Source organism: Pyxicephalus adspersus, chromosome 1 (assembly GCF_032062135.1).
Source record: "Pyxicephalus adspersus chromosome 1, UCB_Pads_2.0, whole genome shotgun sequence".
Lineage (NCBI taxonomy): Eukaryota > Metazoa > Chordata > Amphibia > Anura > Pyxicephalidae > Pyxicephalus > Pyxicephalus adspersus.
In genome coordinates, this window is record NC_092858.1 from 145,442,629 (window position 1) to 145,456,658 (window position 14,030).

At 36.0% G+C, this 14,030-nt stretch overlaps 1 protein-coding gene across 1 annotated transcript in view; it reads right to left on the minus strand.

Annotated features, from left to right (window-relative positions):
- Positions 1-14,030, minus strand: part of LOC140343336 (Na(+)/citrate cotransporter-like) — a gene marked incomplete in the record, with an annotated part of 43,580 nt that overhangs the window by 6,127 nt on the left and 23,423 nt on the right. The window contains 7 exon segments of the mRNA XM_072429979.1: positions 385-546; positions 2,480-2,595; positions 4,261-4,385; positions 6,121-6,336; positions 7,758-7,880; positions 9,844-10,015; positions 11,807-12,018. Coding sequence (XP_072286080.1) covers positions 385-546; positions 2,480-2,595; positions 4,261-4,385; positions 6,121-6,336; positions 7,758-7,880; positions 9,844-10,015; positions 11,807-12,018 — 1,126 coding nt within the window.

Sequence of the window (14,030 nt, forward strand, 5' to 3'; positions counted from 1 at the left end):
GCTTTCAGCCACTTTTTCTGGACAGGATCGTACTGCCAGGGAGGTTAAAGAGAACTTAGTGGCTAGGTACAGTAAGTAGTATACCTACCTAACCACTAAATTCTCACTATGGTATTTGTTTACCGTATTATGGCTGTAATGGCCGTATTATGCAATTTTTTGGTTTTTATTTTGAATATTGAAACTTGGCAGTAGCTACAGCATTTCCCACCCTTGGCTTTTACTCCAGTCAATCCATTTTTCCTGTTTTCCAACGTAAAAATAGGTACTTCAGCTTATACTTGGATCGACCTATACTCAAGTATATACGATATATACGTATATAGGTAAACATTAGGAATCACATAAATGGTTGAAAGATTTTATTGGGTTTATTTAACCTACCATGGAAGCTAGGATGGGGAGGAAAAGAGTTGCTGTAGCAACATTGCTGGCACATTCAGTAAAGACAGCGATCATTAATGACAGTATAATGGCAATGGCCCATGGTGGTATATTGTGAAGAAATGTCATTTGCTGACCAAGCCATGAAGAAAGACCAGATGCCTGTGGGAGGGAAAAACACAGAAACAGATAAGTAAAACACATTTCATTATTGCGTTAAAACCTTATTAAAAGAGATAAAACATTCTTTCACCTTGAGTAACCAATCCCTTATGACTGAATCCGTGTCAATTAAAGAGCAGCGCTGCTCCTTGTTTGACTTCATAATCAGCAGATATCATCTAAATATTCTCATAATGAAGTTGTTGAGATAACAGACAATTTTGTATTTTTAGTCTTCTAGGGAAATGCTTTTTTGAAAAAAAAAAAAAAGTTTGCATGTAATCTAAAATTGGAAAACTGATTTAGAATATCTATATCCGCTGGATCAACTTGCTGAATAGATGTCATTTTTTGCAGTTCTCACCTAACATGACATTCTGGAATGTATAAAAGAAGGCATGTGTTGCTAGAGCCTACTGTAAATTTTCCACTTTAAATTCCTACAGAAGACCTCTTTAAGCCAGAGAGTTCCTAATTTAAACCAAATTAATTCACGGAAAAGAAGAAGAGGTATGGAGCACCTAGTATAGTTTGTTATAGTATCGTTAAGATCTTTGACAGATAAATGAAGAATGATAATTGATCCATTAGAAACAAGGCACAAATGAGGCATGCCTAGGTGAGAAATAAAGGTGAGGTGAGTATAGAGTCTTTACACACATTGGCTTTGTTAACATTCACATTTTAATACAGGCACCTGTGTTCCATTAAGGCAGCCTATTTGTTTTAATAGGATGTCAATACATTTGCCTCGCAAGCCATCCAGATGCATTTTTATCATTGTGATGTTATTCAGAGTGAATGGTAATGCACATTTGTAGTGGATTGCAACTCTATGCATTAAAACATGGGGTGAACCATTTACCACTGCGTTCAGCTCTGATTTCAGCCTAAGTCATAGAAAAAAAGAGTAAAGGATTGAGCAGGGAATAAAAAGAAAATAAAAAACTAGTAGCTACCACTACCAAGCTTTCCTCTTTCTTTAAACACAAAAGGTTAACAAACACTAATGGGCTGAGAATTAGTGGTGAATGATTAGATAGGACACCATAAATAGGAAAGGTGGTAAGGATACCACCTTACTGAACAAAAAATGATAGGTGCATCAACTTGATGGGTGCAGGACGTGATCATGATGAGCATGTCCTAATTTTTCAGTAAAGCGAATGTGTCCCTTATAAGCTTATTCACATTTTCAAACTTTCTCCTGATCTGGAGATCAGGCAGGCATTTCACAGCGCAATCATTACTCATCTGACACTGAACATCATGGTACTTACCATTTTGCCAAATAAACTTCTATGCAATTTATCAGACACACAGAGCCTGATTTATCAAGAAAGAGAACCTGGAATGGATTCCCTAAAATAATTTGCTTTAAGTTGGCAAATCTTTTCAATTCTGAACAAGATCCAGTCCAGGTTTGCTGGATCACCCAGGTTCACTTACGATAGTCTATCACCTCTAGTTTTGAAGAGCTTTAATAAGTCAAACCAAAAATGTTTCTAAGCTGCCACTGTTCACTCAACATAGAACATTGTATAGGAAATATTTATTTCATTTTATTATTTTGTTCTCTTGGCATCTGTTCATACAATAGGACAGAATGTTCAGCCAAGTAAAAGCTTTTCTATGAAAGCTACAATTTTCTCTTGGTAATATTATAGATTCCCTCTTTGTTGAACTTTTTACATTTCATACATTGATATGAATCTGATTATGTAGAAACAGACCCTATTAAAGACACAGTTCAGTTCTTACACCCCAGAGAAACCAGGAATCTTGGAAAATTTCCAGAGCACAGTTCATTTTGGCATGAAATAGTATACACTATATTGAACAGAATATCGAAACATAAAATAAATAAAATGTACAAGACACTTGGAAACTATGTAAATGTTTTCTCTGTTTTCAATGCCAACAAAATGCTTACGTCACTGCCTTTTGCCAATGCAAATCCTCCCCCGAGAAGAAGAACAATACTCCATGGCATCTTCTTATGGACTACCTTCCATGTCAATAGTGGTGCAGATATAAAGGACTCTTCTTCTATAAAAACAAGAACAGTAATCAGATGAGGCAGCAAATCACTGATTTAGCTATTTTGCTCTACCAGATGATGGTCAAAGCTCATGTAATATTGTAGAAAATAATCAGAGCAAGCAATATCAGTTAAGAGTATCAAATTAGTATACATGATCGACAGAAGGATTGATAGAAAGATACCTCCCTGAGAAAAGAAGAAAACAAGTTGTCACCCACATAACACGTTTGTCTGACTGATGAAGGATATGCCCAGTTCTTTACTTGTCAGTAATTGTTGTTTTTACCATTTAATACTTTATTAGATCATATCATATCATATATTAATATTTAAAAAAAACTTTTTTTTTTTATTTATGAAGAGCACAATATAAGATTTTCATCAACAGGATATGACCTAACCGTGCATAATGGCTCCTGTTGTGAGAAATGGGGGTTTACATGTTTTTAGGGCAAAAGTAGTTAGGATGTAGGGGCTATAAGGTTGTGGGGGTCAGGTTGTTATGGTTTGTTATGCCAAATTTACCTTTAAAGTTTAAATATATATACTTTATTATACTTTAAATGTATATACGTTAAATATATATATATATATATATGTATATATATAAATATATATACTGACAGAGGCCTGGTCTTTACCATTCATTACTGCATCCAAGACTAAGAAAAGTTTTGACTTAATACATTTTAAGATATTGTGCATGCAAAGTTAGGATAAACCATAAGTACAATCCCTTTTGTGATATCTACAAAATGATGGACAAGTTGGATAGAATTGGTTTTACCATAAAAAAAAGGCAAAGGACCCTTTTGCTGTTTTGCTAGATTGATGTAAATGATTATTAATAACACAACATCATTTAAGCAATAGCATTGATATCTTCAGAAAAGAACTAGAACATATTTGATACATGTTTTATTTTTTGAGCAGCTGTTGAAAAAACTCCCCTAAAGTTAACAGCCAGAAATGGTTGTTTGGTAGCCGTGTCCTTTAAGTTATAATGTACAGCCTTTGTACTATCTTCATAGATTCCCGAGGGTGTACTTTTGTTGATAGCACTTTTTGTATTATTAATAATGTCTCACCTAAACAATAATGATTTACAAATATAGACATTATTTTGTGGGACGTTATTGATAAAAAATAAATATGTACCCAACAAATGTTTTTTACAGATATATATATACTGTTTTTTAGAACCTTTATATGTCATACTAACATACATCAACTGTCCATGAGGTTATCCTTAAGCTGGTATAACATATATGGACAAGATGCAGGTTAAGGATAATCATTGGTCACCATTGGTCAAGCACTGGCCATTGTCTCTTTTCTAATGTAAAAACACAGCTTCAGACCTAATCTTCTTAACCAGAGCTTGCTTTGTGCAACATATTTGTGGTCATCTGTGAAGCCATTGCATCAGAGTGGATATGACTCCTTGGAATTGCAACTGATTTCTAAATTGCTTTTATTATATTTTTTTCTCTAAATATTGCATTGTTACATCTATATTTCTCTATATAATGAAATAATATACTGTTTAAGTTTACTTGCAGGTCTCAATGTTATCTTTGTACACTTCGGACTAAGCCCATAAATGTTCATACAATCTTTTACAAATCATATCAGTGACATAAGAACTTTATATGTTGGTTTATTTTTACCTTCTTGTGGATCTTCAAGATCAAAACTGTCACTCTCCTTAGGACAGGTAAATTTGGGTCTTTTTGCTGGTAGAACGAAAAGAAGGACTGCTACAAATATAGCCACTGTGGCGTCGGTTACATACCTGCAAATGGAAAGGAAGTTAACTGTTTACTATACAAATATAAATATACAAAACAAAGCATGTAGGGCTTCCTACTAAGATTGTGAGTTGTATGTACCTAAATATAGCACCTGCTAAGGACCAGATGATTTGTTTTCTTACATACATAAAATTATTGAATTGAAATATAAGGCTGGCTGCTAATATAATGTTTGTGGTACAAGGCATTTGTGATTGTAAATAAATACAGTTATGCTTATAAGGTTACATACCCTGGCAGAATTTGTGAAATATTGGCCATTGTTTGGAAAATATGACTAGATCAGACGACTAGATATAAACCAAGATTTCACAACTGCCAGGAAAATTTGTTGAGATGTAAAGAGAGAACCCACAAGCCATTTCAGATGAATTAGAGGGTTCCCTGCAATCACGCTGTTGCTGCTACAAGTTGCACAATAAGGAGGTACAAAAATGGGCTGCACAGTGGAATTGCAAAAAAAAAAAAAAAAAAAGCCTTTACAATGCCAACGCCACAAAACAACCTACTTACAATATGCTAAACAGCATCTAGACAAGCCTCAAAACTTCTGGAACAAAGTCTTTTGGAGCGATGAGGGAAAAATCAAACTTCACAATCATAAATGCTTTGGTGAAGACACAACAATGCCTATGACCAAAGGTACACCATCCCTATTGTAAAGCATTGGGATAGATCTGCGAATGTGTCAGCTGAAAATGGATGGCAAGACGAATGCAGCATGTTGCCAGAAAATGCTGGAGGACAACAACTCATCAATTGTAAAGATGTGCAAGGGATGCTCATAGACCTTCTAGCATGACAATGATCCAAAACACAAGGCCAATCTGGAGTACAGGAAGTACTGGAGTAGCCATCACGGTCTCTGATTTACTGGACCCAGTGGCTTTTTACCAAGAAGAATAAATGGTTTTACCACCTGAAAAAAATCAAGGGCTTCATTCACAACTATTACAAAAGACTGTTTGCCATTATTGATGTTAAAGGGGGGTAATGCACAGTATTAGGCACTAACAAACTAGGGGTATGCAAACTTTGGAACAGGGATCATTACATTATTTTCCTAATTGCTGTGTTTTGTTTAATGGTTGTGCTAGTCTCTTATATATCTATGTGTACAGATATATATGTGTCATATAAATACGTATAATATAAAGCATTCATGATTGTGTATATATGTACCTGGAAAGGAGTTATTCCATTAACTCCAGAAACATCAGGTATTCATGCCGGCAGAGACGATTTGACAGGTAAGTATTTGTGGGTCAAGAGGACCTTTTTGCAAATACACTAAAGCTCTGCCCCTAGTGTCTCAAGATTCAAGAATGCACCTGGTAGATTATTTACCACTAGCCTATATGCTGGATGCTCAAATTGAATCGAATAACCTTATTCTAAAACCATCTAAATAATTCTAAACTATCTCAATCTAAATTTTGTCAAAAGAAAGTTAGTAATGTTAGGTAAGAAACTATATACACCTATAAAAGTTTGGCAATATGATAGTCCTGTACTCAAACAAAAAGTATGAATTTATATGAGATTATTATGTTTACTGTGTCTGGTGGTAAATATGTGGGACGCTACAAGATGTGTTTTGGGTTTATTGAGAGAAACACACTGCAGAGAAAGTATTAATCACTTTGTACCTAAATAAAGTACTATTATATAATTATAACATCTAACTAAATTAAAAAAATATATAAAAAGCCTTACTCTACATTGTCCTTGTTGAAGAGTACGGTGGCCCAACCTTTAACAAACCCGGGGTCTCTTGTAAACCAAAGGATGACCAGCACAGTGAAAAGGAGAAGCACATTATACTCTGCAAAAGATATTGGTCCCAGCTTGCGGTACTCTTCTCGGATGACATTATAAGCTCCACGCTCCTTCTCTGACCTTTCAGATCCACAGCCCCATGTCTTCTTTAAGCTTAATATGAGGAAAAGGTGAAGTGGTTACTCTTTAATTAAGGCAACAAAGCGATTTCATGAAGAACACTTAATCACCTTCACCTACTTTGCTGAATTCTCTACTGTATCAGCATGAATATTGCATAAATTTTACCTGTAAGAAGGATAAGAGAAGAAATAGAAAGGGAAACTGAATAACAGAAAGAAAGCAGTTCAGAAAAAGTAGCAACACAAAAGAGAAATTAAATCATTTCCAGAGAAAAGTAAGTAAAATCCTAATACACATAGTATATAGACAAAGTATGGCCACAGAGAAAGAGCAGAAAAAAAACAAATGTAGAAGCCTTGTAACTGGATCAAATAGAACAAGACTATATTATTCTGCTTATACTTGGCTTTCAATAAGAGTCATGGTACAATATGAACACCCTGATACTACAATTACTTATCCCATTTTACTTTAAATCACATAAATAGCAAAAATATTTACAAAGCATGTTTTCCAATTAATATTTAAATCACCATTTACATCTTAGATATAGTAGGCTCAGTTTACTAACCTACGGTAATAAAATGTAACATTGTTCCACAAATGTAACAGTCCAATGAAAATTGCAACCAAAAACAACAACCTTTTTATTGTCGTAAAGGTTTGTGGTTGAGCCTATAGATTAGCTTAACCATATAACACCGCAAAAAGCAAGCCCAAATATGTGACCTGTCAATTCTAAGTCCAATTTTCTAAAATGTAGGATCACTTGATACACAGAGGTCCCAATGCTTCAAGGAACTGATGCTTAAACTTTCACAGTCTTTAAATGTGTTGAGTATCTCATTGTCCCTTCTATTCCTAGACAGGTGGGAGTCACTGCATGATATACTGTATGTGCACCTTTATGGGATGTAGGAGGACAACAGAAAGCCCAGAAGACCCTACGTGCTGGCTAAAATTCATTGACCTCAGTGCTCCAAAGGGAGAGTTCTAGACACACACACTCCAACTAAACTTAAGGCCAAGTTCATATGGCTGGTAGCATGTGGTAGCTCCCAGGCAAAGCAAATGCCATCAACTACCTCTGATTATTCACTGTGATGAGATGTGGTTGAGATGCTACTTGAGGAGTTGGCCTGACAGCTACAGTTGCCTACAGTTAGGAAGCAGTAAAAGCTTTGCTTCCATTCAATTGTGTGAACTAAATCTGCATATACTGTATGTTTGTGGATAATGAATCACAACATATAAATAGAAAATTCAGTAATGACAAGTTAGTTATTTTCCTAATACAGGTTTTGCTTAATGCATGGCTGCCCCACAAGAAGTGCTATAGGTAGACTTTTGACACTGGGATATTTCTAATTATTCCTAAATCTGTCCAGGACAAGTAATTAATGTTGGTATACAAATAAACTCATATCAATAAAAGTCATAATATAACTTACTTCATTCCCATGAAGGAGAACTGAAGCCACATCCAAGCCATGCACAACATCACCATCATGTTAGGAAAGGCAAAACCAAACCATGAGGCAAAATTTAATATATCACCATTGTTGGGGAAAATCCTAAAATAAAAACAGTTACAATGCTTAACAAATAATATAGTTTGCATGATGAATTTCAAACAAGTACATGTCCAGCCAAAACAGTTTGGATTGAGACGGGAAAGGTAAGAATATTCATTGAAGGATCCATAGATCCATTGAGGGGTATGGGGGATAGAACTGGAGGGTGGAGAACAGAGGGGGTTGGCAAGAAAAAGTAAAAAAAAAAATAACAGAAAGAAAAGAACAGAGTACAGGAGGGAATGGAGAGTGAAAAGAGAAGAAAAGGAGAGAGAGAGAGGGAGAGAGAGAGAGAGAGAGAGAGAGAGAGAGAGAAGAGAAATTGTGGGACTGGATGCAGAATAAGCATTATTGGGGGAAAAGTCAGTAGAGATGAAAAAACAAGTTATTAAAAATTAATTAAAGAGGGGCTGGGAAAAATGTTGTACCCAGGGAGACCATATCAGCTGAAATCATTCTATGGTGTCTTGTTGTTGGGTGGTGCATTTTTCCTGTCCAAGAGTCCAGGAGATATGTCTTATTAGGTCTTGATAGTAGAGGGACAAACAGGACAGAACTGAGGCTTTGTGAGTTCACCATTGAGAGTTTTTAGTTAAATAGGGCTATCAGTGGGTCTTTGGAAACATGCTTGTGGGGGAGAGTTGAGATGAGATCAAAGATTTGGGACCAGAAGGCAGAGGTTACAGGGCAGTCCCACCAGGTATGCATAATTGAGCCAAGTTAGGACATCCGCAGAAGTAAAGAGGAGAATAGCCTGGTGTGAAGTGAGTTTATCTACTTGGGACCATAAACTACCTCATTAACACTTTGCGGGTAGTTTCAAAAGCATTTGTGTTTACTGGACAGTATTTGGTGTTTTGTTAAATTTGCTCCCAATTTTCGGTAGATACCGTGGTGCCTAGACCAGTTTCCCATTTCCCAGTGTAGGAAGAACAGTGGTCAGGTGAATAATAGAAAGAAGGGAGGGCCTTTTCGATGAGGATTAGTATGACCATTTTTTTGAACGGGGGTCATAGCCCGTTAAGTGACTAAGCGTATGGGAGATATTTGAGAACAAAGTGTCTGATTTACAAGTAGTGCTATAGGTCAGAGGAGGGTAGGTGGTATTTATCCTGTAAATAAGAAAAAGATAAGAATCCCTTTGGGGTTTGAAGTTTATACATATGGCTGAGGTTAGAGTGTATCCAGGAAGAAGGGAAGAAAAGGCCTGGAGAGAGATTTAGAATAAGGAGAAAGGAGACGAGGGGGTGATGTGTGAAACCTGAACTGTCCCACATTTGCAAGGAATGTGAAAGAGTTGAAGGCAAGGACTACCGTCTATCTTTGTGGTTCAATCAAGATTGTCAATAAAGTGGTGGGGGGGGGGGGGGGGGGGGGGGGGGGCAGTACAGATTCTTCAATGAAGACCCAAAGGGGCACTTTGGAGATTGCACAGTATTTAGAAAGGTGAGCTAGATATGCCCAGCTAGATATGCCCTTAGGTAATTATTACGAAGATGGGACACTGAGTCCCCTCCCCCCAATAGTCTAGGATGATATAGCTTAAAAGGGGGTATTTGTGTTTTTGATTTCCAAATAAAGTGCATAAAGTCCCTTTGAAGGGATCTAAAACCTTCCACAGGTGAGTGTATTGGAAGTGTCCAGAAGAGATGTAGTTCTTTGGGTAGAAGTGTAATTTTCAATGCAGCTAATCTGCTGAATCAGAACCAGGATAGTAACACATTATGGTTTAGCAAACATGGGGCTACTTTGCAGGGTAAAAAGTGTCATATGTCATATATATATATATATATATATATATATATATATATATATATACACACTACACACACATAAAAAGCAAAAAGAGAAGGAGAGTACATACCATGTGCAGGTTAGAAAAAGAAAATGAAGGATTACTGTGGAAAAACAATCTTTTTTACTCCAATATAATAAACGAATAAACATTGTTCCATCCACTTACGAGCTAAACTGTCCCTTCAGCACAAGGTTTGGTCCCGTTCCTGTTAATGTGGCTGTACCTCCAATACTGGCTGCCTAACACACGGACAACATCATGCCTTTGTTAATATGCTTCTTCAACTTTGTTTCTTTAACTTCTATGGAGATTTCTTCTCTGTGGCCATTTGCCACAACTGGAGAAAAAAATAAGTTAAGGTGCATGGCATCTCTCTGGCATACTAGCACTTTCAAAGGATCTTAATGAAAGCCTATATATTACTGAACTTCAAACCCGTCTGCCTTTAAACATATTCATTTTATAGGGGTAATGGGATTCATAGCTTTCAAAAATGAATGATAATATTATTTTGCTTTTTATCCAGCTCACAAGAAGTGACAAGGACTGTGTATTTCTTGCAATGTCAACAGGTATTACGTGCACTTGCTGAAAATACTCATAAATAGTAAATACTCACTAATAATAGAAAAACAACTTTTGGTTTTCAGTTTAGATGTGCTTTAATTATAAAGCATCTACAAAATTAAATGCTAATAATTATGGGTAAGCTGACTGTTATTAGTAATGTCAAAAATGATTTCCACATCATTCAGTGACATAAAATCAAAATGTCCTTGTAGCCAATGGTTGTAATTAATTGACACAAAAGCATACCAAACTTATCCCTGGTAGTGCATATGTGTAGGATATTCAGATCACTTTTAAGCAATAGTTCAAAAGATCAAAAGTCCACTGCTGCAAAAAGATCACGTTGACAAATATTTAGGTGAATGTTTAATTGGAGGAGGTCAATTAGTAATTTCAAGACAACAGCTGACAGAGAGACATTGAAGGGAGATGTCCTATTTAATGGATTTCCTCTGTCAACATTAACCCATGCTTACTGCAATAGAAAACCAAAGAAAATAATTTTTACTTTAAGAATTCCACAAAGCGGTGGGAACCAGCAAATTATAATTCTTTATTTGTGAAAATTGTGTAGTTTTGTTAACTAGTAATTTGTTAAAAAAACGATTATCTATGCACTCTGCAGTCTTGGACATAATCCATTTGGCGTTTTTAAATGACTTGGAGATGCCAAAATTAAATTGGGAATGCATTCTACGCTGACTTCTGCTGTGTCTAGCGACTAAATATTTCATTTAAAGCTGACTTCCAACTTTACCTTCAGTCAGTTGCACGGGCTCCTTTCCTGTATTGAAATTGCAAAGTCTGATTTTATAGCAAAATGTGGCTTCTCATTGTGAATTAAAAGCTGCACAAAATCAGACAGAGCCATCTCTGTTAGGTAACTTCATCGAGATAATGGAAATCTATGGGACCAGCTATTTCAATTCAAATAACGTGCAGATGTAGTGAGTTATCCACCAACTCTCACAGTTGGGCATTCATAGTACTTTAATTGAAAAAGTACAGTACAGGGGTAAATGTATTTAAAACATTACACTTAAAGGGGACCTACCACTGGAAGAATATGTAAGCTGCCATTGCTCATCTAATTCTAAAGAATAATAATTGCCTGGATGTAAAAATCTTTTTGGATTAGTAGTTCTAGCTACAAACCTGAAACTTACATGCAGCTAACTGTGCGGTCGGTTGTGAGAAAATGATCTGAACACCTGAGCTGCATACCCATTCTGGGTCAGTGATTCAGGAGGTAAAAGCAGAGGTTTAGAACACCAAACCCAGCAAATATGATTTGTATACCCAGGTCAGAAATTGCAGCTTACATAATTTCTAAGTGAAAGATCTGCTTTACCTTGTGCAGTTCTTACACAACCTAAGTCCTTAAAAGAGTCACTTTGCCTATAATAAATATTATCCAAGTCTTCTGAGTGCTCACCTATATCCCAGTATGACTAACGAGACTGTACAGCACATGTACCAGGCAATGCAAAATGTTGTATACTAATGAATAGCCCTGCTAAAGATTTTGGTATTTAAAAACAATCTTACAAAATCTTACTTGGCATTTCTGTCATTGCGATGGCATTCTTTTCATCTAGTTGCATTGCTGGGTTGGTTTGTCCATCTGGCTCCAAAATAGAAGGCTCCTGCTCAGTGTTATCAAGTTGACCAAGAACTGCCTGCACAATAGGAACCATCATGGCAGTGGTTGCTGTATTGCTAATCCACATTGAGAGGAAGGCTGTAACTCCCATGAACCCCAACATTAGCCTAATAATAATGTATACAGTGAGTTATATAAAATATATATGTAGTTATGCTGTATATATAAGATATAGAATAATTTTACACTGAAAAAACAAATAAACACAACCTTAGCTTTAATGCTATATTATAGCAGGAAAGAAATAATTATTATCTACAGCACTGACACCATTCAATTAAAACATTACATACATTTTTTAGAAACAATATAGCTTTATTAATCATGAATATGTCCTGCTGGGAAATCCATAGTTGGAGGAGACACAATTTGTACTTGTTTATCTACATAAATTAGCACTAGAACACATTTTAACAAGTTTAGGTACTAAAGAGCTGGCCAGTAATATTGGTTTGTGCTACTGAGTGTCTCATGATCAAACCTTAACACCGCATTATGGGCCTGATCTATGAACCATGGGAGAACATGAAATGGATTTCATAAAAATAATTTGCTATTTCATTTCAAATGTTTAACTGGACTAGATCCTATTTAGGTTTGCTGGATCACCCAGGTTCTTCCATAATAGTTTATATTCTCCAGTCTTGGAGAGCCTCTGTCTCAAAGGTCCATGCATACTACCCACCCACATCATTTATCTCTGTGGACCCTCTTTCCTATGGCAAATTCTACTGTAGGGTAAGAGAAGCCCCTTCTGTGTTGATGCTGTCAATGGTGAATGTTTCCTTATCCAAAGAAGATATACTTGTTTTCTTGGAAGAATTATCGACATTCAAAAATGACAGTGCGAAACATGAAGTTATTTTTAAACTTTGAGCAAAATAAAATATTTACTTTAGTTTCTTTGGGACTTGGAAAGAGTATTTGAAATCTTGTAACCAAGAGGGCATAATTCACAAGTACATTCCATACTGTTAATCGATAATTTTTCTTTTCTACCAATTTTAAATATTTAGAAATAATTTGAATATGCCAATTGGCAAAACCATAAATGTTCTTGTTCACTCTTGGGCCTTTCTTTCTTTTCTTGAACCTACTTTTTTGTTTCCTGTCTAATAAACTTTTTTATACAGCTCATCCATCTACATCTGTTGATATTCTATGGGCTCCTGGAAAATCATTGCCCATCCTAACATGGTATGACTTCAATATTTTCAACACAGTTCATGTCATTAGTCGAGGCTTGTTGCCCTCTCAGGCTGCATGCCAGGATAAAGGTCTAATTGAAACGTAAAGGGTAATTCAGGTTTTTTTTACAATAGTTTGCCAATTAGCTGTTAAAACTTGCCAGAATTTTTCTACTAGATTCACTTCTTTTAGACTTTAATTGGGTTCAGCGCCAAAAAGGTTTTGCTGAACGTTTGCTGATCTGATCTGTGAAGGATATAGTAGGGTACAATTTTCTACAATGTACATCAAAAAGGAACACTTTCTCCTTCTTTAAGACCCAAAGCCAAGCTAACAAGATAAAAAGTGCCACAGCAAACAAGGCAAGCTTGTATTTTTTCCTTTTTTTTTCTATTTTTGCTACCAGAAACTCCTACCCTCTCCTAACACTTTGAGTATAGTTCATGCCTATGAACAAGGTCGGTCTATACACTGGCACTAAGCTTATACCAGACTTTCTAGCCAACATTAGGGACTAGAGCACACAAGGAAGTCTTTGTATCGCTTACATTATTTCCCTCTTTGTCGCTAGAACACACAAGTGCAATGCATTGGATCCACTTAGCAGGTAGTAGCTAAAGCCCAAAACATAAGACACTTGGCTGGACACCCCAGGCCAGTACCCATGATGCCAGAGCTTTGCAATGCCCCTGTGTTGCTACAAAACATCTAGCAAGACATGACTACTTCTTTTGAAAAAGACTTGAATAAAGGGTAGACTGTCTGGGGCCATCTACGAAGTAGACAAGATTGCCTTGTTACAGAATGACATCCTTGACCAAAAAAAAACATACAGAAAATATTTTTATTATAATTTTCAGATGTTTAGTATTGTTTTAGAAGCTATAGTCACTGATCAAATAGAAATAAGAGAACCCTGATGTTTTTGTGT